The sequence below is a fragment of the Canis aureus genome, chromosome 27 (assembly GCF_053574225.1).
Source record: "Canis aureus isolate CA01 chromosome 27, VMU_Caureus_v.1.0, whole genome shotgun sequence".
Classification (NCBI taxonomy): Eukaryota; Metazoa; Chordata; class Mammalia; order Carnivora; family Canidae; genus Canis; species Canis aureus.
This window is the reverse complement of record NC_135637.1, coordinates 16,965,374-16,991,194: the sequence shown is the minus strand read 5'-3', so window position 1 is coordinate 16,991,194 and position 25,821 is coordinate 16,965,374. Positions and strand designations below refer to the sequence as shown.

General features: G+C 47.0%; 1 protein-coding gene across 11 annotated transcripts in view; it reads right to left on the bottom strand.

The window, feature by feature from the left end:
* RNFT2 (ring finger protein, transmembrane 2) overlaps positions 1-25,821 on the bottom strand; it is a 97,254-nt gene that overhangs the window by 70,579 nt on the left and 854 nt on the right. For 8 of the 11 annotated variants that reach the window (XR_013366565.1, XM_077875791.1, XM_077875787.1 and 5 more), the window contains 7 exons: positions 24,683-24,855; positions 24,371-24,463; positions 24,112-24,170; positions 18,928-19,406; positions 18,454-18,530; positions 15,390-15,490; positions 11,831-11,984 (listed from right to left, as the gene is read on the bottom strand). Coding sequence is in view for 10 of the 11 variants with exons in the window: in XM_077875791.1 (XP_077731917.1) it covers positions 11,831-11,984; positions 15,390-15,490; positions 18,454-18,530; positions 18,928-19,406; positions 24,112-24,170; positions 24,371-24,463; positions 24,683-24,706 (987 nt within the window). In the remaining variant the exon portion in view is untranslated. Of the gene's footprint in view, positions 1-11,830; positions 11,985-15,389; positions 15,491-18,453; positions 18,531-18,927; positions 19,407-24,111; positions 24,171-24,370; positions 24,464-24,682; positions 24,856-25,419; positions 25,512-25,821 lie in introns of all 11 variants that reach the window. The other 3 variants (XM_077875784.1, XM_077875792.1, XM_077875788.1) reach the window with 3 other exon arrangements.

Here is a 25,821-nt window from a genome sequence, read left to right as displayed (position 1 = left end):
TTCCAGGGCTGCCATCACAAAGTGCCCAGACCGAGTGGCTTGAGCAACAGACATTTATTTTCTCTCAGTTCTGGAGGCCGGAAGTCTGAGATTGAGGTGTCAGCAAGGTTGGTTTCTTCTGAGGCCTCTCTCCTTGGCTTGCAGATGCTTGCCTCCTCCCTGTGTCATTACGTGGTCTTCCCTGTGTGTGTGTGTGTGTAAATTTCCCCTTTTATAAGGACACCAGTAGGATTAGGGCTCACCTAAAGACTTCATTTCAAATTAACTGCCTGTTTAAAGGATATTTCTCCAAACAGTTGTGTTCTGAGATACCAGGGGTTAGAACTTCAACATATGAATTTGGGGCAGGGGGACACAATTCAGCCTGTAACAGTAGGGGAGTTGACTCAGGATCATAAAACACATTTAACCTAGGGTTTCTTGACCTTGGCACTGCTGACACTTTGGATCATTCTCAGTGGTGGGGCACTGGCCTGTGCACATAGGATGTTTAGCAGCATCCTTGGCCTCTATCCACTAAAAACCAATAGCAATCCCTCCCAACCCCATTGTGGCAACCAATGATGTCTCCAGAAATTGCCAAAGGTCACTCCTCACCCCACTAGTTGGGAACCACTAGTTTAACCCCTTCTAGCACCCCCAGTACAGGACTCTGGGGCAAATGCATCTGGCCCTGGGAGAAGTTCTGCACTTTTATACACAAAATGATGTGCTATAAGGACTGGAGCATAGGCCTAGGCCATCCAGACCTGCCCTAGGGTAAACAGATATCTGCTCAGGAGGGCAGGGCAGAGAGGTGAATGCCTGACTTGAATCCCTCCCTCCTCCAGAAGGGGAGGGAGACACACTCAATGGGAAATCACTCTGAAAGTAAAAGTGCTGGGTTCAGGACCCAGAAAATAGAGGGATTTTCACAGTCTGAAAAGCCTCATGAATCCTCTCTGCTCTCACATCAGAGAAAACTACCTTTCCTAACTTTTGTCTGCTCTCCCTCTCCTGCCCTGCTGCCCTGTACTTGGAGGCAAGCTGGTGAGGCTGGCATCTCGTGGAGTCTCACTCAACAGGAAGATCGGGTTAAGATGATTTTGGACTTAGGAAGGGCTTCCTCTTTCCTATTTTTTTTTTTTTTAAGATTTTATTTATTTATTCAGGAGAGACACACAGAAAGAGGGAGAAGCAGGTTCCCTGTGGGGAGTCTGATTGGGACTCGATCCCAGGACCCCAGAATCATGACCTGAGCCGAAAGCAGAAACTCAACCACTGAGCCACCCAGGTGCAGCCTCTTCCCTATTCTTACAGCAAAGACAGAAAGTTAATCAAATGCTGGGTTCTTTGGAGAAAACACTTGAGCGAAGCCTTCCCTTGTTTTCAGTTGTGGTTGATTCTAGTAACTACCCAGCAAGCTAGGTACATGGCCTTCTACCTTCTGAGAACCTAAGAGGCTGAGAACCTCAAGATGACCACTTTAGAGATGAGGAACCTGAGATGTCCAAATAGTGAGGTCACTTGCTCAAGGTCATATGAGGAATACATCAAGGTGCCAGAGTTTGAATGAGGTTTTGCTCAAGGCCAGGGTCTTCTGTTCTGTGGAGCCACCTCCACTTACTAGAGCTGGAGAGCTCTTAGACAAATACCAGCTTTTATGTTTCCCTCTATCTGAGAAATGGGCAGAATGACAGCTGCCTGCTACCCATACCATTGGAAGGTTGAATAAACCCTGTCCTCAGAATGTTCCAGAACAGTGATGTCCAACGAATGTTCTGGGATGACGGAAATGTTCTATATCTGTGCTGCCCAAAATGGTAGCCTCCAGCCATGGCTGGCTACCGAGTGCTGAAAACATGGCCAGGGCAACTAGGGAATGGGATTTTAAATTTAACTGATTTAAATGTAAATAGTTACATGTGGTGGAACCTGGCTGGCCCAGTTTGTGGGGCATGCAGCTCTTGATCTTGGGGTTTTAAGTCTGAACCCAACATTGCGTTTGGAGATTACTTAAAAATAAAATCTCTATTTAAAAAAATAAATAAAACAAATAGTCACATGTTGCATGTGGCTGCCATACTGGCCAATGCAGCTCTAGAATTCTGGATGAAGAGCATTTCATTCTAATAAAAAGAAGGAGCACTGCGTACAAGCCAGATTTTTTGTTCTTTCTACTTAATAGTAGGAGTTAGAGATGCATGTTTCAAGAACAAGATTTTTGCTCTTTTAACTAGGTCTGGGTTAGGTTAATATAAAAACTAGTTTCATACTTATTTTTATATTCTCAGGGTATAGGATTGCCCATGTCAGTCCACAGGTCCTAAATAATGTTGTGGGGTGGGCTGGGGAGGGAAGAATGTGGCCAAGAATCCTATGTTCCCAAGGAAGGAAATAAAATAGGGGTGTGGTAATACAGGTTGAGGACAACCATTTTCAGCAGGGTGGCCAGGGATATGACACGGTCTCAGAATAAGTGACCCTGGAACAATGGAGCAAGACTTGAATGATGGAAAGGAGATAGCCATGGGGACAGAGGGAAGAAAACTGTCCCAGAGGGAGGAAACAGTAAATGCAAAGAGCCTGAGAAGGAAGGTGCTGGGTGCATCGGGGAGACCCTGAGGCCACTGGTGGTGGATCCAGAGTGAGCAAGGGAGACAGTCACTGGTGATAAGGTCAGATAGTTGGATAGGAGCCAGATCAAGCAAAGCTAAGACATATGGGTCATATAAGTTATCTGGATTTATAATGACAAGTGGGTGTCTAGACATGTAGCCAGTGTGATGGTTTAGGGTTAAGGTTGCCAACCAGTGGTTGCCAACCTTAACCCCATCCCCATTTTGGCTGGCCAATGAGCAAAGCTCTCCTGGGAGGCCCAGGTGTGAGAAGATTCCTGACAGGCATTCCAGTGTCTGGAGGCACCTGGGAATTGGTGGCTCACCCAGCCTCACACGTCAGGGACCACAGAGCCATCAAGCAAATCCAAATGCCAAAAGCCCTTCCAGTATAACGATTATCATATTAAAAACCAACCCACCCTCTCAGTGGATGGCATGGAGGCACAGGACAGAGCATCTGTGCTGTGTGCCATTAGGGGTCCCTGACAGATGTGCTCTTCCCCCTCCCTCCCACCTCCCCAGCTGCAAATGAAGACCCGTCCTTTTCTTCTGCCCAGACAAGGATTGATGAGGATTCGGAAGAGTACTCAGACAGGCAAGGAAAGGCTGTGAACCTTTTCCAAGCCTGCAATTTATCTTGAAGAGACTATTCACATCACTTTTTACAGGCTGGATTATGCTCTGACCTGGCACATTAATCTCGCCGAATAAAATAATAATAATCAGAAAAAGGGAGCTGGACAGTTGCCAGGGAGGCATTAATAATTGTCACCCATACCTTGGCGGCACAGGGAAAGGGTGTCAGGTCCCATCCCCACCCCCTTGCCCCCAGAAGTGCCTGCAAGAGGGGGAAGGGAGTGAAGGAGCCATAGTCTGAACTTGGGGGAATTTTGTATACATGGTGGGGACCCCTCTCCTTAATCAACACTGAGCAATTTCACAAACCAAACCAGGGAATGTACATAGGAGGGAATCTGGCCCTAGTAACTCAGACCAAGGATTCTGGAGTCAGACTCCCTGAATTCAAATCCCTGCTCGGCCACTTACAAGCTGTGTGGTCTTGGGCTATCTCCTGAATCTCTCACTTTGATTGTTTTCTCCTCTGGAGAACATGGATAAAGGCAGTACCTGTTGGAATGTAAAACGGTATAGCCACTGTGGAAAACAATATGGCGGTTCTTCAAAAAGTCAAGAATTATCCCATGACCCAGCAATTCCACTCCTAGGTATGTACCCAGAAAAAATGTGTTCAAACAGATGCTTGTTAACAAAACATAACAAAAAACGGATACTTGTACACAAATGGTTGGAATAGCACTTTCACAATAGCTGAACAGTGTCCATCAAACCCAAATATAAATGGGTGAATGGGTAAATAAATGGTGGTGTTCCCACGCAATAGAATGTGATTCAGTCATAAGAAGGAAAGAGGTCCTGACACCAGCTACAATGCAGATGAACCCTGAAAGCATTATGTATAAGGGAAGAAGCCAGGCACAGGTTCCACTTATTTGAAATGTCCAGAAGAGGCAAATCCAGATTAGTAGTAGTTGCCAGAGGCTAGGGGTGCATGAGGTGGAGTGACTGTGAGCGAAGTGGGGAAGGCTCCATTTGGGGTGATGAAAATGTCTTAGAACTAGACATAGGGAACAGTTACATATAACTGTGAATATACCAAATGCCACTGAATTGTAGACTTTACACTGATTACTGGTTAATTTCATAGTATGTGAATAGGACTTGGATTAGAAAAAAACACAAAAAACAACAGCCCTTGCCTTGTAAAATGTCAGAAGGAAATGAATGTCTGGCCCGTTCAGAGCGAGCGCCGACTCCACATGAGCTGCTCCTCCTGCTAGGTGGTCACTATGGGGTTTGCAACCTTTGGCATGTGATTTAACCCAGTTTCTGCTCCGTGACAAGAGAAACCAACATCTACCATCCCAGGATTAAGGCTGAATGAGACAATGTCTTCTGTAGACTATAAAGTCCACGAGTATGGGGATTTTTGTCTACTTTGTTCACTGATATATCCTCAGTGCCTAGAACAGTGCCTGACACACAGTTGGCACTTAGGCAATATTTCTTGAATGAATATCATGGCTTAACACGCTGCCTAGCTCCTAGGAACTGCTCAGTAATGCTTGGCTGTATTTATCATTATTAGTTTGACTTCTAGGTTTCTTTGAGGCTCCCTCTATGGTCCTTCCTAGCACAGAGGAGTAACTGCTTTGCTTTGTGGATTTCTGCGTCTTCATGACAGAGTTGTTTGGACAGCTACCAAATACAAGAGGTTTAAGCTGAGCTGGAAAAGGAATTTAACTCTTGCTGCTGGTATAAGAGGAGGTGGTGAGATTTAGTGTAGCTGGCTAGGCTATCACTCATTCACTCACCTATCCATCTACCCACCTGTCCATCTGTCTGTCCATACGTCCAGCCATCCATCCATACATCTATCCATCCATCCACCCACCCACCAACCTTCCTCTCCAGTCATCAAATTCATCCATCTACCTATATATCTAATGCATACATGTACCTCTATATACATATAATAAATGCTTCTGAGTGCATATGAGATGCCAGCAACCCACTGACAAACAAGCTAGATGCATTCATTTCTGCTGTCACAGAGGTGACAAGCAGAGAAGGCAGACAATTAAGCAAGCAATTATAGTCAGGGTAGGGAGTGCTAGAACAGGAGTATAGGGTGCTCTGGGAGTCCTCGTCAGGGGCACCATCCCTAGCCTAAAGGGGCAGGGAAGGTTTCTATGAGGCTGTGATCCAAGGAGTGGGAGTTAATTATGACACAAAGCAGGGGAAGGGTCTTTGAGGCAGAAGGATCAGCAGGTGCAGTGGGTAGGAGACTGGATGCCACACAACCCACTCTGGAAACTGTACAAGCTAGTTATGCAGTGTCTCAGTGCCTTGGGCTTCTCATCCAGAAAACTGGATAAGGAGAACATTTATCACGTGTTGGTACTAGTCGGTGTGTGTAGAGACACGAGAGAAGTAGAATTGGGCTGAAGCACAGAGAACAGGGTGAGAGGCTGGGGGAGGGAAAAGGCAAGTGTAGGGAGAATGCAGGTGGACAGGTAGGTGGGAACAGTGGCCGAGGGCTGCAAAGCCTTGCCTGCCTCCTGTCCAGCAATGATTAACCCGCCCCTTCCTCCATCCCATATCCAGAAAGTCTTTTTATCTTTGCAGCATCTCAGGCAGGGTTTTGTTAATATCTCAATTCTTCACAGGATGAAATGTGTGAGAAGGGGCGCGAAGTGACTCACCAGAGGCCTCGTGGCTAGAATGTGGCAGGGTTAGGAGGGGCCAGGAGCTCTGGCATGTGGCTGGTTCAGGGCCTGGCAGGGACCCTCCTGCAGTGGCCAGCCTTGGGAGTTGGAAGATGTGGGTTCTTACTCTGATTCTATCACTGAGTGGCTGGGTGTCTTGTACCTCGTTCAGCCTCAGGATAGTCAGTGAAGAAATGGCCAAGGACACCTGCTCCCTAGAACCTGCAAATGTGACCTTATCTGGAAAAGGGGTCTTTTAAGAAATCATTAAGACTCTTGGCATGAGGGCGCCTGGGTGGCTCGGTTGGTTGAGTGTCAGCCTTTGGCTTAGGTCATGATCCCAGGTCCTGGGATAGAGCCCAGGCTCTATGTCAGGCTCCCTGCAAAGCTGGGGGGGGGGGGGGAGGGGTGTCGGGTCTGCTTCTCCCCCTGCCCATGTGCTCTCTCTCGCTCTCTCTCTCTCATTCTTACTCTGTCTCTCAAATAAATAAGTAAAAATCTTAAAAAAACAAACAAACAAAAAAAACTCTTGGCATGAGAAGAATATCTTGGATTACCCAGGACCCTAAATGCAATCACTTATATCCTTAAAAGAGACAGGGACACTTCATGCACAGAGAAAGCCACATGGCCAAAGAGGCAGAGACTGGAATGGAAGCCACAAGCTACACCAGCAGCCACCAGAAGCTGGAAGAGGCAAGGAATGGATCCTCCCAAAACATCTAGAGGGAGTGCTGCCCTCCAACACCTTGATTTCAGCCTAGTGATATGGACTTTGGACTTCTAGCCTCTGGAACTATGAGAAAACAAATTTCTGTTGTTTTAACGAACCAGACACAGGGGGATTTGTCTCAGGATCATGAGTTTTTCATCTACAAAGAGGTGATAATAAATTCTCTCTTACAGGGCTGATGAGAGCCTGAAGTAAAGATATGGGAAAGAATCTAGCAAGAATCAGACTGTATTTAGGTGTTGAGTAACCATACCTGCCTGCTTTCCTTATCCTTCTCCCACATCCACTTTGAAGTAGAGCTTGGGCTGTGAAGCTGTGAGGCTCTGGGTAGGAAGCCCAGCAATAGCATGAAGCGGTAACAGTTCTGTGACTCTGAGAAACCACCTACCCCCTCACCGCCCATCTCCTACCCATCCATGAGAGTGATGGTACCCACCTAAAAGGAAGGGGCCACATAAGGAATCACACAAGAAATACTCTTAGCAAAGTTCAGGTACACAGTTGGTGCTTAATAATTCCAAGCTATTATTATTCCAGACAGTTGATGCTCAGTGAGCATCATCACGTGGCTAGGTTTATGTCTCTTGCCCTCAGTGGACACTGAAAAGATTTCCATCTTATTTCTATCTCGAGATAGTCCACTGGAAGGCACAGGGTAAGGACTGAGTAAACTCCACTTTCTTCACCATGTCGCTCACCCACCTGTTTACTGAGACCTACCCTGCCTGATGCTGCACTCAGTCTTGCAGACAAAACAGACTTTCAGTTTATGGGAAGGAGGACATGGGCCTAATAATCATATGAACAGGTAATCCCAAAGTGTCACAGTGCTAAGAAGGAGAAGGTTTGGGGGATCTGAGTGGAGGCCCCAGAGATGAGCATCTGGGGCCACCCCCTGACAAAGCAGCCCAGACTGGGGAGGGACTAAAGCCAGTGTAGATGCAACAGTGGCCCCTACTCTTAAAAGTGTATAATTTGGGCAGACCAGGTGGCTCAGCGGTTTAGCGCCGCCTTCAGCCCAGGGAGTGATCTTGGAGACCCAGGATTGAGTCCCACGTCGGGCTCCCTGCGTGCTTCTCCCTCGGCCTATGTCTCTGCCTCTCTCTCTCTCTCTCTGTCGCTCATGAATAAATAAAATATTTTTTAAAAAGTGTATAATTTGATAAGCTCATTACATGCACACACCTGTGAAACCATCACCGCAGTCAAGACAGTGACTATATCTATTACCCCTTGGTAATCCCTCCCTCTGATCCCTTTGGGCAACACTCTAGCTCAGTTACATTTTCTGAAGTTTATATAAATAGGATTATAAGGTATACTCTTCTTGGTTACAGTTTCTTGTACTTAGCACCATTGTTAACTATTTTTTTTTTTTATTTGTTTATGATAGTTACAGAGAGAGAGAGAGGCAGAGACACAGGCAGAGGGAGAAGCAGGCTCCATGCACCGGGAGCCCGATGTGGGATTCGATCCCGGGTCTCCAGGATCACGCCCTGGGCCAAAGGCAGGCGCCAAACCGCTGCGCCACCCAGGGATCCCCCATTGTTAACTATTTTAAGATTCATTTATTGTTTGTAACAACAGAGCTGACCCTTGAACAGTACACCATCAGGGGCACTGACCTTCGCGCAGTCAAAAATCTTCAGATGATTATGACTCCCTGAAAACTTTACTAACAGCCCACTGTTGACCAGAAGGCTTACTAGTAACAGAAAGTTGATGAATACATATCTTAGATGTTATATGTATTATACGCTGCACTCTTAACAATAAAGTAAGCTAGAGAAAAGAAAATGTTAAGGAAATCGCAAGGAAGAGAAAATACACGGACAGTCCTGTGCTGTGTTTATCAGAAAAAATTCTTGTACAAATCCATGTTGTTCAAGGGTCAGCTGTAGTTCATCCCTTTACATCGCTGAGCTGTATTTTGTTGCATGGAGATACCAAATCTGTTTCTCTCCTCACCTATTAATGGAAATGTGGGTGCTTTCCAATTTGTGGCTATTATAAATAAAGCTATATGAACATTCACACAAAAATCTTTACATACACGCAAGCTATCACTCCTCTTGGGTGCATGCCTATGGGTGGGAGGGCTGGACTGTATGGCAGGTGTTTCCCTCATCTTTTAAAAACTGCCAAACTGGGGCTCTGGGATGGCTTAGGGGTTGAGCCCAGGTCATGATCCTGGGGTCCTGGGATCAAGTCCCACATCAGGCTCCCCACAGGGATCCTGCTTCTCCCTCTGCCTATGTCTCTGCCTCTGTGTCTCTCATGAATAAATAAAATCTAAAAAAAAAACAAAAAACAAAAAACCACACCCAAAAAACCCCGCCAAATTGGCTTCCAAAGAGGCTGTATCACTTCCATTCCCACTGGAAGCGTCTGAGTTCCAGTTCCCCCACAGCTCTGCCCACCTGTGGTATGTGGTGTGCTCGGACCTTTTCACGTTGGCCACCATCATTCACGTGTGTGTCATCTCATTGTGGTTTTCATTCCTAAAAACTAATGATGCTGAACATTTTTTCAGGTACATATTTGCTACCAGTAGATCTTCTTTGGTAAAGGGTGTTTAAATATTTTGCTTGCTTATTAATTGAAAAAGAGTTTAACACATCTGTTCTTCACAAAGGTGTGGGCACGGTAGAGGGAAGGCAACCAGGAGTGAAGAAGCTTCCACAGGAAGGGAGCTGTTATCTCCCTAGAGATTCATTTACTGTTTGTAGAATAAGTGGAAAGAGTGAGAAGGGCATAATTACTAGTTCTTGACAGGAAGCTGTCTCTGAGGGGGGACCTGTGTGTTCAGAGCGGTTTCCTATGTCTGTGAAAGGGGATGGTAGTCAAAATAGTACATCCATGGGGCTGTGCAGATTTAATGAGCTTATGTGTATAAAGCACATAAATAAATAAATAGATAAATAAATAAATAAATAAAATCTTGAAAAAAAGCATTGTGAATCATTCACTGAGCATTTACTATGTGCTGAGCATGGGGCAGAACAGTTCCAGTTTCCTACCAACAAAATTTCTTATGAGGTTAGCACTCAGGAGGAAGCTGCCATTCTTATCATCATCTGACAGATAACTAAGACTCAGAGACATTTTGTCATCTGCCCAAAGTCACACAGCTAAGAGGGGGTATAGCTGTGACCTGAATGTAGATATGCCTAATGCTAAAGTCTGCATGCCTGGCCATCAGGCCACACTGCTTCCCACTGTCAAGTCCCTGCCGCCTCCCTGGTACGTGGTCTGAGCTCAGGGGGTGAAGGGTAATGTTGATGATGGTCTTGGAGGGGCAGGTGGGGAGGCATCTCAGGACTTCCTGAGGTCTGTTTCCTTGTTGTCTTTCTGTCTATGCCATTTTAGACTCCCTGACGCTGCCTCTGAACAGCAAAGCTGTGGCTTTGTCTAAGGAAACCGCAATAGCCTAGGATTGTGGTTCAACTGGATAAACTACATGGTGGGAGAGTAAAGGTGAGATTGGGCGGGGGGAGAAAATCGAACTCAGATCTTTCTATTGGTCTCTGCCCCCAGTTGCTGACAATGAGCTCCTAAATCCCTTGGAATTTCCTGGAGTATCCTTGGTTCTAATGAGATTCCTGGTGGGCTCCGGGATGGGGGTTGCTCACCAGAAAAACCAAGCCATGATTAGAAGCTTAGGACTTTCAGCCCTACCTCCCTTATTGCAGAGAGGGGGGATGGGCTGGAAATGCAGTTAGTGATTGATCGTGCCTATGTGATATGGCTTCCACAAAAATCCCAATAGTGTGGGGTTGAGGAACACATCCACATACCGGGAGGGTGATGTAACCCAACTCCATGGGGACAGGAGCTCCTGTGCCCAGGACCCCTCCAGACCTCACCTTATGTGCCTCTTCATCTAGCTATTTATCAGTATCCTTTATCATATGCTTTATTACACAAGTAGGTAAATAAAAGTGTTTCCTTGAGCTATTCTAGCAAATGACTGAACCCAAGGAGTTGGGGAAGCACAGGTGACAATCTCAGACTGGCAATCGGTACCTGAAGTGGAGTGGGTACATTTTGTGGGACTGAGCCCTTCACGTTGTGGGATGGGATGCTGTCTCTAGGTAGATAATGGTGGAATTGAGTGGAATTGTAGGACACCCAGCTGGTGCCAGAGCATTGCTTGATGTGTGGTCAGAGTGCTGAATGTGTGAGTAAAGGAGGGACACAGTAGTGTTTTTCCTATTCATTTGGCCAATGGCTTTGGGCACTGAAGATGGACAGGCCAGTTCCAACCCGTTGTCCTTCCCGCCAATGCCTGGTATGAATTCTGAGTGTTCTGAAGATGAAAAGATGGCTGCCTTTACAGAATGGAAAGCAGGATGCTTCAAAAATTCTTTAGTGCATCTCCCTCGGTCTAGATTCCCTGCTTCAAGTCTCCTTGCAGAGGCAATGGCATTAACTAACCCCTAAAGATGCTGTCTTTTCCCAAGTCTGCTCAGTCCTCTGAATTACAGTAGTTACCTCCCAAGACCTCTCTGGGCCAACATCTGCCTGTGGGCCTTTCCAGTGGGCAAAGCACCATCACCTCTACCCCCCATCTTATGTCCACAGCAGACATCCCTCATCAATCATGGAATTGTTTCTTCTGAGCCTCAGGGACTTTCCCTCTATTTTTTTTTTTTTAAGATTTTATTTATTTATTCATGAGAGACACAGAGAAAGAACCAGAGACATAGGCAGAGGGAGAAGCAGGCTCCCTGTGGAGAACCTGATGTAGGACTCAATCCTAGGGCCCTGGGATCACTCCCTGAGCCAAAGGCAGACGCTCAACCGCTAAGCCACTCAGGTGTCCCAGGACCCTTCCCTTAAAAAAAAAAACAATGCTTCTAAAGTCACACAGAATTGAAACCTATGATAGCCATCCTTCCCTGGGAGAAGCAGGACCTAGGGCGTGGTGACATGCTTTTTTCCTCGCACAGATGAAATTTACAGGAAAATTGCAACAAGGGCCATTTTGAACAATGAAACTTAGAAGCACCCTTGCAGAAGAGAGGAAGGGGACAATACAGAACATGCTCAGGCTCAGGGAACTGTAAGAGGTGGGTGACAGGCCCTGTTTATTTGATATGCTGGCATCAGCTCTGCCTACACTTATTCTTCCCTCCTCCAGAGAGTGCCCCAAATCCCCTGCATGGTCAGTGGGACTGGGCTACTGGGTGGCCACAGCCGGTGCCTACCTTGGACTTGACAGCCAGGATGATCTTGGGCAGGGCCACTATGAGGCACTTGAGGGCGATGGTGACATACTTGAGCACAAAGTCAGCAATGCCCACAATCCACAGCAGGTCGAAGAAGTCCAGTGTCTCCAGGTTGGGCTTCAGGAATATGAGGCTGGTCGGGGGGGAGGGGAGTAAAGGGGAAGATGGTTCAGAGAGTCAGGATGCTCAATGAGGATCCCTGGCCATTGGCAGTTCCTCCTATTCACTCTGGGAGGCTTGTAAGTATTACCTGTAAAAAGAGTACTGAACTGGGAATCGGACATCCTTGTCCTGTTTTTGAATCTGCTACTAACTTGCTGTGTGATCTCAGGTGGGTATTTAGCCTCTGAGCCTCTGTTCCCCTGAGGGCTATGCAACAAGATTGGCCAGGAACATCATTAATTAAGGTGTCCTTCAATTTTAGAATCCACAACAGGCTTCAAAAGAGGAAGCAAAAGGAAGGTAGTCAGGCAGGCTAGCCAACACTATGTTCGGAGGAGGGGAATTGATGTGTAGGCACTGTGCTAAGCCCTCTATCTATTGTATCTCCTTGCCCTGCACAGTGAACACCGCTTATTCCCACTTTATAAATGAAGCACTGAAGCTTGGAGAGGTGGAATAAGTTGCCTAAGGTCACATGGCATGATAAGTTTTTGGGCATTCGTATCAGAGAGACCCAGAATTTGAATCCAGTTTTCTCCATTTATTGAACCTTGGGCAAATAATGTTACCTCTGTAAGCCTCAGTGTCCTCATCTGCAAAATGGGACTCATTCCCTCCTTCATAGTGTTATTGGTGGAAATCAATGGGATAATAGACACCTATGGACCCCGCCGTGCAGCAGTGACAGTAAGAGCAACTCTAAGAGGTAGGCACTGTTACAAACCCATTTTGCAGATGAGGAAACAGAGGCACAGAAAGTTAAAGTAACATGCACAAGGTCCTACAAATACTAAAAGATAAAGGTGAATTCAGACCCAGGTATCCTGGCTGTGGTTAATGCTTTGGATCTTTTTCTATAGCAGCCATACTCTATACTCTATACTTGGAGCATGTAAACCTATTTTACTGATCTGTGACCAGGTACTGTGAACTTCACGCTCAGTTTTTGTACTTGCCCTGTTAAACATAGACAACAAGCCATTCTGCACCTGACATTGGTCTATGGACCATGCTTTGAGTAGCACTGCTCTCTACCACCTGAGAATGATGTTCATAATAATAATAAAATAGCTAAGTTATCTTGGGTGTTCACATCATGCCGGTCTATTCTATACACTTTACATGTCTTAACTCATTTCATTTTCCCAAAGACTCTATGAGGCAGGTTCTGTGATTATTCCAATCTGAGCTGGAAAAATTGGAGTCCTAAGAGATACAGTCACCTGCCCATGGCTCTTGATGAGAATGGGAGCCAGGATAGGAACCAGCACCCACCTGTGCTGGTCCACTCATTTTTCCTCCTGCTTGATTCGAGGCTCTGAGTGAAGGCCACATCAAGTCCTCTCTGTGCCCCCATAAAGCAAGGAACAGTGCACATAGCCCAGCATGGATGCTTTCTGAATGCTTCTGCTATATTCTGCTGGGCTGGCAGGAATTAGCACAAACTGGGCTCTCTTATTATAGCATCCTAGCAATGAACCAGTCTATTTCTCACTTTTATTTTTAAAAATATATTTCTATTTATAATAAAGATCCTCAAAGAGGAAGAGTGGAGCAAAATCAATAAAAACCAATCTATTTTGGCAACCACTCCTGATTCTTTCTGTGTCCTTTTCACGTTCTAGTCTTGTCTCAGGTGGACACCTCACCTCCGGGTTTGAACGGCCATCCACGTTATAGCCCAGGGACAGGCTGGCAGCCCTGGGCACTCTCTACCTCTGCTCCTGTCCTACCCTGGGACCTCGGGATGGTTGGCTGATTTCCATGCTCTGCTTCTCTATTACACTTCTGTGATGGCAATATAATGAGATCTGCCGTCCACTTTTATCTGCGACACCAGCTGGTATTAGATTCACCTGTCTGGGTTGTAGTCCACCGTCTTAAGGGTTTTTTCATGTTTTTGCTTTGGGAGGAGAGGCAGGGCCAGTATTTTTGCAGATTGATCGCTAAGTCCACTTTTTTTTTTTTTTTAATTTATTTGAAAGAGAGAGCTCAAGCACATGTGGATGTGGGAGCAGGGGAAGGGCAGAGGGAAAAGAGAATCTTAAGCAGACTCCACACCCAGTGCAGAGCCTAATGTGGGACTTGATCCCAGGACCCTGAGATCACGATCTGAGCAGAAACCAAGAGTCAGGTGCTTAACGAACTGCACCATCTAGGTGTCTCTAAGTCCACTTATTTCTAATGTTTGCTATGAACTTTAATGGACTGATGTATTTTATTGTCAGTTTCACCCTTTGTTAGGCATCACCGCCAACAAGGACAGTAATTCACGATGAAATAATATCAATCATGATACGATTATGATATATCACTGTTTCAGTTTACCCAGTACTTTTCACGTATTCTAACATCTGGTCTTCTGAATAATTAGCCTGTCAGGCAGATAAAGCAAGAATAACCTGGTCCTGGTTTCACAAGTGAGGAAATTGGCATAAGGAGTTTCCATTATTTGCCGAATGGCACAAAGCTGCTAAGTGGAAGGATGCTGATCATCAGATTTCAAATGCTAGGGAGATTTAATCTCCTAGGAAGAAGATTTAATCTCCTGTCAAGGACTGCCTACCAGGACGAAGACTCATTAGGAAAAGCTTCTTTAAGCCTCAGTTTCCCCACTTGCAAACGGGGCCAGTAATACTCTGCTGGGTCACTGGGAGGTAAAATAAGGTAATGGCTATGGATATTACTTACAAACACACTCTAGACCGCTGACATTATTATGGAATGGGGCTGAGCTCTGTTACTTTTCTCCTAAGCTTCTCTTTCTCTCTCTCGCTCTCTCTCTGTTTCTCTCTCTGTGCTGCCAATTTGACTCAGCCCTGGTTCGATGGGGGCACAGAGGTCTAAGCCTGCGAATGTAATCATGCCCAGAGATTGGCATGAGCTGGAAATTCATCCAAGTTTCTGGGAAACTCTATCTCCTCCACCCTCCACCCACCAGGACCTTGATACTCTGGGCCAGACAGTAATGCAGTGTGGGATGTGTGTTGATGCCTTAGAACTAAGTCCCCAAATTGCTTTTATGGGGGGTCCCAGAAAGTGGAGAAACGGCCCATTCCTCAAAGTCTATTTTTAAAAGAGACATACGTGATTTGAAAGCTTGGCTGGAGTTTCAGCCTACAGGCCCTCACTGGCCAATCCTCTCCCACCTACCCACCATGTAGTTACTAGAAAGTGTAAAATCACACATGTGGCTTACGGTATATTTCTACTAGAGAGCTCTGCTTTAGCATGCATGTATACAAGAGGGTGGAATTTAAAACTTACATGACACAGAGCCACTGCATTATTCTCAAGTGAAGGAGTTGTGTGTCCTAAGCCCCACAAAGCATCCCCACACACACTTTTCCACTAGGGGCCAGACCCCTCTGCTCACCTGTTGTACAGCTGTTGAGAACTGAATGTATAGAGCACATATAGGGTGTTTCCTGCCAGAAAGGCCAAGATCCATAAGATGACCAGCACCGACCTCTTCTCCTGGAGGCAAAGCAAGAGATTTGTAGAGATGCTGCAATACCAAAGGTGCACACAACAAAACATTCCAGAACGTTCTCTGACAAGTGGAAACTTTTCCCTTTCTCAAAGGTTTGGAAGAAGCAGGGCTGATGGTGAAGGGAAGGGCACTGACATCTTCCCACCCTGCTAGAACCCAAGGGGTGGTCCCAGAGAAGGTGACAGAAATGTAGAGCCTCCTATGTGAAAAAAGCAAGAAGGCTCTGTGGTTAGCAGCACAGATTCTGGAACCAGATGACCTGGGTTCAGATCTTTGATCTGTAATCACAGGACTGGGCAAGTTACTGAAACTCTCTGCATTTCCTTCTCCTCATCTGTAAAACGGATACATATGAGACTCCATTATAGAGTTATAAGAATTGATATCCACTAAACGCTTAGAACAGTACATGCATGTAGTGAAGGTTAGTTCACATTCATTGTAAGGACCTGACACACACAGCAGGCAAGCAGCTCTTGCTCAAGGGCACATGTTTTGAGCCTCAGTATGTGAAGATGGGAGTTTTGTTAAAGATTAAGTAAAATTTATAAATGTGAACTTCCAGTCTGGTATGGGCTCATGTTTTGAGCTCACTAAGTGGCAGGATCTATGATTCAGACTTTACAACCCAACAGTAGATTCAGATCTATAAGCTGGTGAATTCTGCTCTCGCTTTTTCCAGCCTGCACAGCAGGACTACTATCCCGGCCTGACCATTCAACACAGGGCCACAGTTATAGGGTTAAAATTCAAGCTCACACACATGGCCAACAAAGTCTCCCCAAACTGTCCCTATTCTTTCTCCAGTCCCATTTCTGATTAGACCCCAGGAAGACAAGCTGGAAAACCTTCTTGGTTTCCTGTTTCCCAGCAGCTTCTCAGCCTGAGAGCCATCCCAGGGAATTTCTAGAGGAGGCAAGGGGCAGGGTATGCTCCTGCCCATGTGCTCTGGGAGATACACACAGACCCCTGGCTGCTGATTCCCCAAAGCTCATCTTTTCCTGGATCAGGGCAGCTGCATTGCTGGAATAAGATGAGGTCATAACTTTCTCAGTGGAACCTTCTCTGTGGTTTGGTAAATGCTCCACTGTCTCCAGACACAGCTCAGTGCCCCATGCATGGTTATAGAGCACATTTCCATAGAGGAGACAAAATAAATGCATCTCCATCCACCCATTATTCCAGGAGTGGTCAAGGTTAATGACCCTAGAAACCACCTCCATCCAACCAACTGCTCTTATCAATGTGAATAATCTGCAAGGCAGCCCTTATTATGCCAATAAATAATGGATTCCAGTTTAATCCCCCTGTAAATCCAAATCAAAGGTGGAATACAAAGAGTATTAGCAATGCCCTGAAAAGCCAAACTCTGAAGGACAAAGGGGAGAGTTCTCCAGCAATAAGTTGATATTTCACAGAAAATAGGCAACACCAGCTGTGTCTTCAGAGGGTTCAAGGATGCCTACCTAGAACGTCTATTCATGGATATTGGAATCCTCTGACCCCTAAAATTTAAGCCAAGGCACCATTTGGAATGTTACTGCATATGAGAGCCAGCCCCAAAAGTGTCCCACTCTGGTGTTGATCAACCTGCTGTTCTAATAGCAGCAGAAGGGAGTTTGCATTTAGAAGATAAGACCAAGGGTCAAGAAGAACCTCTGGCTCCATGCCTAGCTCTGGACCTCAATGTGCTCATATGTCAAATGGAGACTGAGCTGCCCTCTGTGCCTTATAGAGGCCCAGATGCTTTTAAGAAAGCACCAGAGAATGACAGAGAGAAGATGGGTCAGAGAGGATGGTGGCTATTAGGGGATCACATGCATGGTAGAAGGCATAAGCTTGTTAAAAGTAGCTCAATTAAATGTCTCCTATATGCCAGGTCCTATGCTAAACATCTCTTAAGCACTACATCATTTGGCCCCCTTTATGCATGTATAAGATTGGTATGAATGGTTCATTTTCCAGCGTGGCACCAGAGACTGAGATCCCCAAGGTAACCTATCCTAGGGACTGCACGCAGGTGGCTGGAGGAGATGGGATTTCAATCTGGGGGGAGCACAGCCCATAGGCCTAAGGCCTGAGTTCACAGCCGGACACTGCCACTTTCACAGACTATGTGATCTCATACACAAGACACTTGGTGTCTCTGAGCCACTATCTCCTCATTGGGAAAATGAGGTAAGAATGACTCTGCCTCCCTCCTGGGATGCTGGGACAAATCTGCAAGATGAACTATGCTGCCTGCCCAGCTTTTTGTGTGTGGCACGGTTAGTGCTGAGTAGGGATTAGATGGGAATTCAGGATGATGGTGGTGAGGCCGGATGGTGAAGCTAGTGAACCAGCAGCGCCAGAGGGATGGACTCAACTGCGAGAACAGCCAGACTGATAAGGGTGCTATGGGCATGTCAGGGAGACACTGCTGTTCGGAGGGTGTGGGGTAAGGATGTGGGGATCTGCCCGGAGGTGGCAGGCAGAAAAGTGGCCTCCCAGAGATGTCTCAATCCTACTCCCCCATAACCTCCAGATATGTTAGGGGAAGTTCGATTGCTGATCAGCTAACCTTAAGATGAGGAGATGCCTGGATTTTCTAGCTGGGCCTGATGTAGTCACAAGAGTCCCTAAAAGTAGAACTGGAGACAGAGGGGAGAGGCCCAGGGACAGGTGGGCACAGAGGTGCAAAACTGTGGGCACAAAGGAGAAGGAGAAGAAGGCCATGAGCTACAGAATGTGGGTGACTTCTAGACCCTGGGAAAGGCAAGGCAAGGGCAACTCCTCTGAACCCTGCAGAAAGAACAGTCGTGTTGACACCTGATCATCACCTGGAGAGACTCCCTTCAGACTTCTGATCCACAGAACTATAAGGGAGTAAGTCTGTGTTGCTTTAAGCCACTGAGCTTGGAGTCACATGTTACAGCAGCCTAGGAACCCGGTTGGCCAGGTGACTCACCTTCAGAGAGACCTGTTCTCGCAGCGTGGAGTTGGCATAGGCAAAGGTGCTGGCCATCCCGATGCACACGGCAATGCCTGCAGGACAGAAGAGGTCCTGGCTGCCCACTCAGACTCATCAGGCCTGGCCCCGGCTTACCAGGGAGCAGGGATTACCAGGGATTAAAAAGTCACTACCCTCTATTCTTTCACGTCAGCCATGCAGCAGCAGAAATTTCAGTAGGACACAAGACAACCCCCACTGGACAGAGGACAAAACAGACTCAGAGAAGGCGAGTGACTCGCCCCAGGTCACACAGCTGGTTGACCAGGATCGCAACCCACGTCTGACTCAAAATTGCATATTCTTGAGCACTGTGCACCATGAAGGCCTCTACAAACTTACCTGGTGCTTGGGATAGAGGGCCCCTAACCTGGCAGGTGAAGCCCCCCACCCCCCCTCCGGCTGCCACACCTGTGACCCCCTTGGACTCACCGAGCTTGTGCTGGAAGCACACTTTGGCCAGGAGAATCAGGATGAAGGGCAGGCCTTTCTGGAGCCAGCAGACCACGGCCTTCAGCTCGGACAGGGCAGGGGCGGGCGTCCCCGGCTGCTCGTCACCCCCCTCATCCGAGTGGGCACGATGGTCCCCGCCCACATGCTGCAACAGCGAGCTCCCACGGTGGCCGCTGTGGTGGAAGTGGTGGTGGGGCTGGCGGTGGTGATAGGTGCCCCCCTCGCCCCGGCCCCCGCCCTCCTCCCTGGACGCAGGCATCTGGATGAACACGTCCCCGCCTCCAGCCGACGCCCCCAGCACCAGGCTGGACGGGAATGGGGTGGCAGGCAGGCTGCCTGCTGGGAGGCCAGGGAGGCCGGAGAAGAGCGCAGGTGGGGAGGCCGACTCTGCCTTCAGACTCTCAAAGACACCGCCTTCATCCACGCTCGCCTCGGAGCTGAGTGCTTGGCTGCGATTTCTGGGCCAGGAGGGAAAAGAGAGCCCCACCAAGTCAGGTGGAGGGAAAGACAGCACCCCAGTGGAGAATGGGGGGGCACAAATAAAGGTATCAATATTATTGCAGGCTGAATTGTGTCCCTGCTCCCTATTCCCATCTTGAGGCCCTAACTCTCAGACATCAGAATAGTGACTGTATTTAAAGATAGGGTCTTTGTAGGGGTGATTAAGTTAAAATGAGGTCATTAGGGTGGGTCCTCATTCAATATGACTAGTGTCTTTATAAGAGGAGATCAGGACACAGACATACACAGAGGGAAGACCATGTGAGGATCTGGGGGATAAAAGGAGGCCATCCACAAGCCAAGGAGAAAGGTTTCAGAAGAAATAGACCCTACCCACACCTTGATCTCAGACTTCTAGCCTCCAGAACTGTCACACAATAAATCGCATAAGCCACCCACAGTGCGGTACCTTATCACAGAAGCCCTGGCAAACTGAGACAAATAATACTAGCGATAGGGTCATAATCTTCACTGAAAACTTACAGTGTGATACATACTTTTCTAACAGCTTCTCGTTGATGAAATCATGAAACCCTCCTATCAACCCTGTGAATTAGGTACTAATATCACCCCATCTTACAGATCAAGGAACTGAGGCACGGAGAAAGTAACACATCCTGAGTCACATAGCTGGGAAGGGACAGAGCAAGAGAGATTCAATTACCTCCAGAGCCTGCTTTCTTCACCACTCTACCCAAAAGGCTGCACAGATTTTATGATTCTCTAGAATAACCTCAGGAACCCCTGGTCCTGTAATCTTCAATGACTCCCAGTTTCCAAGAGGTCCCAGCCTTGGTCATAGCTGGTATTTGGAGGGCAGCAGACAATAATTTCAAGAAGACTCAACAGGAAAGCCCACCCTTTCTAAGGGCCTTAGCAACCCTGCACTACTTTTCTCATCTGAAGATGATAAAAAAAAAAAACAAAACCATTCATAGATAGAATTCCTATGGGATCAAATTTAGAACAGCCTTTTCTTAAGATTTTATTTATTTATTTAACAGGGACAAAGAGCACAAGCAGGGGGAGGGGCAGAGGGCAAGAGAGAAGCAGGCTCCCTGCTACGATGCAGGGATTGATCCTGGGACCCTGAGATCATGACCTGAGCCACCCAGGCACCCTCAGAACAGCCTTTTCAACATACTCAGCACATAGTAGGTGCTCAATACATGGGAATGATGTTCTCTAATCCCTAGGGAGAAACCTTCAGGGCCAACTGCCTTCTATAGTCCTAAGCGCAGCCTCCCATACTAGAATTCAGCAAAGGATTCTGTGGCTCTTTCAGAGCCATTGCTAGAGGAGCAGTGAGCCCTGAGTTACCCCCTAGCAGAATGGAGAGCCCTGAACTGGGTACATTTTCCCATGAGCACCATGCCCTGGAGTTCCAGAGGTCATCTCTCTTGGGTTTGCCTTCTTTTTAAATGGGAGCATGATGTGGAAACTCAGGGTATACAACAGATGCAAGTGGAGCTGATTTGCTGGGTGTGTATGTGTCAGGGAAAGGGGCAAAGAGCCTCCCTCCCCTCTCTCTTCCCGCCAAGGCGCCTCCCAGACCCCTATGGTACTTAAAATATATCATGACCTTACTGAATGTGTGAGCTGAGTTCCACTTATCCTCTGGACCCCACAACCAAGGGCACACAGTAGGTATTCAGTTAAATATGTGCTAGCTTTCATCCAAGCACATCACACTAGACTCACTATAATCTACTGTCCACTCAGAGACCCAGATGTATTGTCAAAAAATGCATATTTGATTATTTTGCTATCCCACTAAAAGGACTTCCCATTCTAAATTTCTTCTTGCAGGCTCAGATAAACATACATAGGGACTAGTATCATTCCCATTTTATGGATAAGGAAACTGAGGCTCAGAGGGGCAAAATTGTCAGATGTCCTGGACTCTCTGGCCTCAAACTCAATGTCATCATGTGCCTTGTTCTCATTACCCAAGGGCTTCTTACTACAGGGTCTTTGCATAGACACCAGGATGTCTTCCCAACCCCAGCCCATCCCACCTGGGTAACCTACACCTGCCTATTCATCAGATTTCAGCTAAAATCTCTCTTGCTGGGTGGAGCCCTCCCTACCTCCCAGACAATGACAGTGTCCTTGTTTCTTGTTTTCACTGTACCCTAACTCACTGCATGGGATTGATCCCAAGTGTCATTTCACTGCTTACCTCTGGCTCTCAACCCTGGATGCCCACTGTAATTACTCAGGGAAGCTTCTGAAAGATACAGAGGCCCAAGATCTAGTGTTAACCAACTGAATCAAAATTTCTGGGTGAGCCTTGACATCTCCAGTCCGTGAGAGCCCTGTAGGTGATTCTTACGTTCAGTCAGCACCAAGAACAGCACTTTAGACTGGGCCCTGCTCCAAGAGGTTGAAGATCATGATTGTTCTTAACTGTGTCACTCCTGCTCAGCACAATGCACTGGGCACACAGCATGGTCAATAAATACTGTTTCAAAGAATGAATGAATGGGCATACTCAAAGCTCTGAGGCAGCCTACAACTGAAGAAAAAAATCAATTCTGTTGAAACTTGGCGTTACCCAACCTTATTTGACAATGAGATTCTTTTATTCTGTGGGAAACCTATTACCATCTTATAGGACACTGGTGAAACCCAGCAGGGGAAATGGTGGCCTGGAGAAATCTTGGGATTGGCTTCTCTAGTTCCATAAATTTGAGGAAATTATCATAAATCTGGTGCAAGGGAGGGATTGGAGATGGCTACCCACTCTCCCACCCCATAGCCCATGCCTGCTAAAAACCCAGCAGATGTATGTCCTACTCCCTTGGGCATGGGATAACAATAAAAACAATATTAATAACAACAACAACAGACACCATGGCTATGACCCTCAAGGGGCCGTGAGCTTTTTCTGCACATCAAGAAACTGAGCTCAGAAAGCAGGAGTCCTGGCAGGTGCCCACGCTGACCCACAGAGGGGCCAGCCTCTCTCTGCCATTGGGCCCTAGAAAGCCTTCCTGGCCCCCCTGAGCTCACCAGTACTGAGTTTACTGGGCTCAGGGGGCCTCTGGTACAACCAGGGAAGACTCAACCCACCAAGGAGCTTTTTATAGCTGGCCTCCCTTCCCTGGGCCTCTCCTCAGTATCCAGCTGAGATTTCAGCCTAAATGGGAAAGAATATTCCTTGGAGGACAGAGGCTGTGCTTCCACCTTAACTATTTCAGGGCCAGAATGTGAGGCAGTCCAGGAGGAGAAGTGGATCCATCCAGATAGGATGCAGTCATAATGTGGTGACTCAAAGTATGGGCAATGGGCTGGGGCCTGAATCTCACTCAGCCTGCTGCTTCCTGGCTATGTGACTTCAAGTAACTTACTTACCCTCTTTAAGCCTCAGTTTCTTCAACTGTAAAAATAATGGTAAAAGTAGTCCTGGCCTGAAGAGGCTAATGTGAGGGTGGCACATGGTAAGCATGCAATATACAATGGCCATTATTTTTCTGCTGTCGTCTTTAGGAGCAGACAGCGAGTCTGTGTTTCAGAGGCTAGAGAAAAGCTCAAGAGGCGCGATTATGTGCCAGATGCCCTGTTTGTGCATTTCCATACTCAACTTGCTCATTTACAAACAACCCTGTTTTCTTATCTGCATTTTATGGATGGAGAAACTGAGATCTGGGGATGGAGTCGCTTGCCAAACGCACCACGGGTTGGAATGGCTAAGCTGGGATTTTGGCCAGTGTTCCTTCTTGTAGAATGGGCAGTGTTGATGTAAAACTCAGTCTTCAGGGGACTGGTAGACAGTCTGTGACTTCATTGTCAACCTTGGGCCTCCAGGGGACCCGGAATGGGATGTGAAGGTGGAGAAGTTCAGCTGCCTGCTTCTCGGAGGTATGTGCCAGCACAGGCAGGGTCACAGTCTGGGAACAGACCTCCATGGTGTGTACTCTCCTGGCCTTCACTAGACAGTAATTCTAGCACATGAGTGTTTTCGCGGATTTTTCTATTTGTCTCTTAGGCATCTGCTAATGAGAGGACCAAATTAACAGTCAAAGTTGTTTATATCCCCAACCACTTCCTTATCTGACTCTGACACACCCAGCAAAAGTTGCCCCTGCCCTAAGCCCCCCAGGGCCAGGTACCAGAAAACTCGAGAACACCCCTATAGCCTGAGCCCACTGACATTTTTCACACAATTCGATCCTGAGTGTTTTCCCCTGCCACAAAATAAAAGCTGTGGCCTCTGCTTTCTCCCTGTTTCTTTCTGCCTCCTGACTAGACTGCCTCCCAGCTGCCTCCTGCTTCCCCGTGAGGCCCTGTCTAGTAAGGTGTGCCCCACTCTCTTGGGAAGTGTAAGTAACAAAAATCTTTCAGTGCCATTAGCTTCTCTATGTCCTCACTCACCCACCTCTGTAAGGTAAAATCCGTGGGAACAATCATTGATGCAATGAGTCAGGTGGATTGCCTGTCACACAGGCTTTAGGAATTACCCTAAATGCAATAGCAAGCTGCTGTGCATTGAGGAGTATATGCCATCACTGGGCAAAGCTGTTTCCAACCAGATCTCCTTTGCTCATCTCACAAGTAACTCTGAGAGGCAGGTCTCATTGGATCGAGATTTGGATTGCTGCAGACCATCTGAAGCCCAGAGCCTCCAGATGGAATGAAACCAGGAGAGGTCCTACCTACCTTTCAGGTGGACCGTTATCCGTGTTACTGCTGTGGCGCCTCTGCATTTTCCTTAAGACCTGAAAGTCAACAGAGGGCATGAGCCAGAGTCTCTCAACATTCCCATTGCTGGCTGGACTGCCAAGGCAACTGTAAACAGTATTATTACTCCTACCTCGCATCCCCAGAGCTCTCTGACATTCTGCAAACCCTGCTTGCATCTGTTAGATCATCCAACCCTTAATTCAACATTCAGTCCCAGTGAGGAAAGTGTTATTACCCCATTTGGTGGATGAGGATGTTGAGGCCAAGAAGTGGAGGAAGTCCTCATGTGACAGGCAGCAGTGAAATGTGCGGTAAAGAGGTGCTGGTGCTGGAGGATGAGAGTATAAGGCGTGCTTTTGGCATTGATGCTACTCCTAACCTTCCATGTGACCTTGGACCAATCAGTTACTTCTCTGTGGCTTCAGATTCTCCATCTATAAACTGGGAGGCTGGGGGTATGGAGTGACTGAAACCCAAAGCTACCTAAGAGCCCTCACATTTAATAAAGTGGGTAATAAGGATGTGAATTCTCATGGAGACATGTCACCTGGTTCACTGTGAGGAGCCACATGGACTTCAGAACTCCATGTTGATGACGCCTGAGGTGGGCCTTCAGGGCTCGGATGGGGTTGTGACCACGAGAGTCTAGAGAAAGTAGGCCTCTCCCTCCTCTTCCTCCAGAAGATGCACAGGTCACCAGAGCTTATCAGCCTCCAAACCCTGGAGGGAACAGAACACTTCAGGGAACAATCTGTGGGATAGCTTGAACCTGAGAATGTCTTAGGGCATTGTGGGTAGCTCTAAGCACATGGTCCTATCTGCTCCTTACATCTGGCTAGCCTCTCAATGATCCCTCTTTAGGACTCCTGAGGATACTGTATTAACATATTTTTTCCTATTGTCAAACTATGAGTCCTGATTGGGGAACACAGAAAATATGTATTAGGCCCTCTAATGGCTTCTAATTATAACCAGAATAAAATCCAAACCCTGTTCATTGCTTACAGGTTCTGCCCAAAGCAGCTTTACCTGTGTCCAATCTCATTTCCCTCTACTCTTCCTTTAACTCCTCCCCACCGGCCTCACTGGTCTTTTTGATTTTCAAACATGTGGGCTTGTCTCTGCCTCAGGGCCTTTGTACTTGCTGTTCTCCGTTCCTTGAATGCTGTTCCTTCTGTGTAGCTCCCTCAGGTCAAATGGCACCTCCTCCCAGAAGCCTTCTCCTCACATCCTCCTGACTCACCATATGTTGCCCTGTTTTATTTATATTACTTATTTACTTACATGTTTGCTTATTTATGATCCTTTATAATGTAAATGCCACAGAAGCAGGGATCCTATGTCTGGCTCACTCTTGTACATCAGCATCCAGAACACTGCCCCGCACAGAATTGCATTCAACAAATAAATATTCAACAATTTATTCAATACCTATCTGTGGGTCTCAGTTACCTTTTTGTATATCCCTTCCTCCTTCCCTAAACTTTCACCCTAGAAAATAAAAGCTGTAAACTTTCCATGAATAGATTGAGACTTGAATTTTTTTTTGGGGGGGGGGTAACAGGACCAAAGATGGTATCTTTTAGTTAAGGACATCATAATTGGTTGTTGAATGATTTCCTAATGCTGACCACCTTCTTCTAGGGACAGCACTGGCATCACTAGGACCACTGAGTAGAGATAATT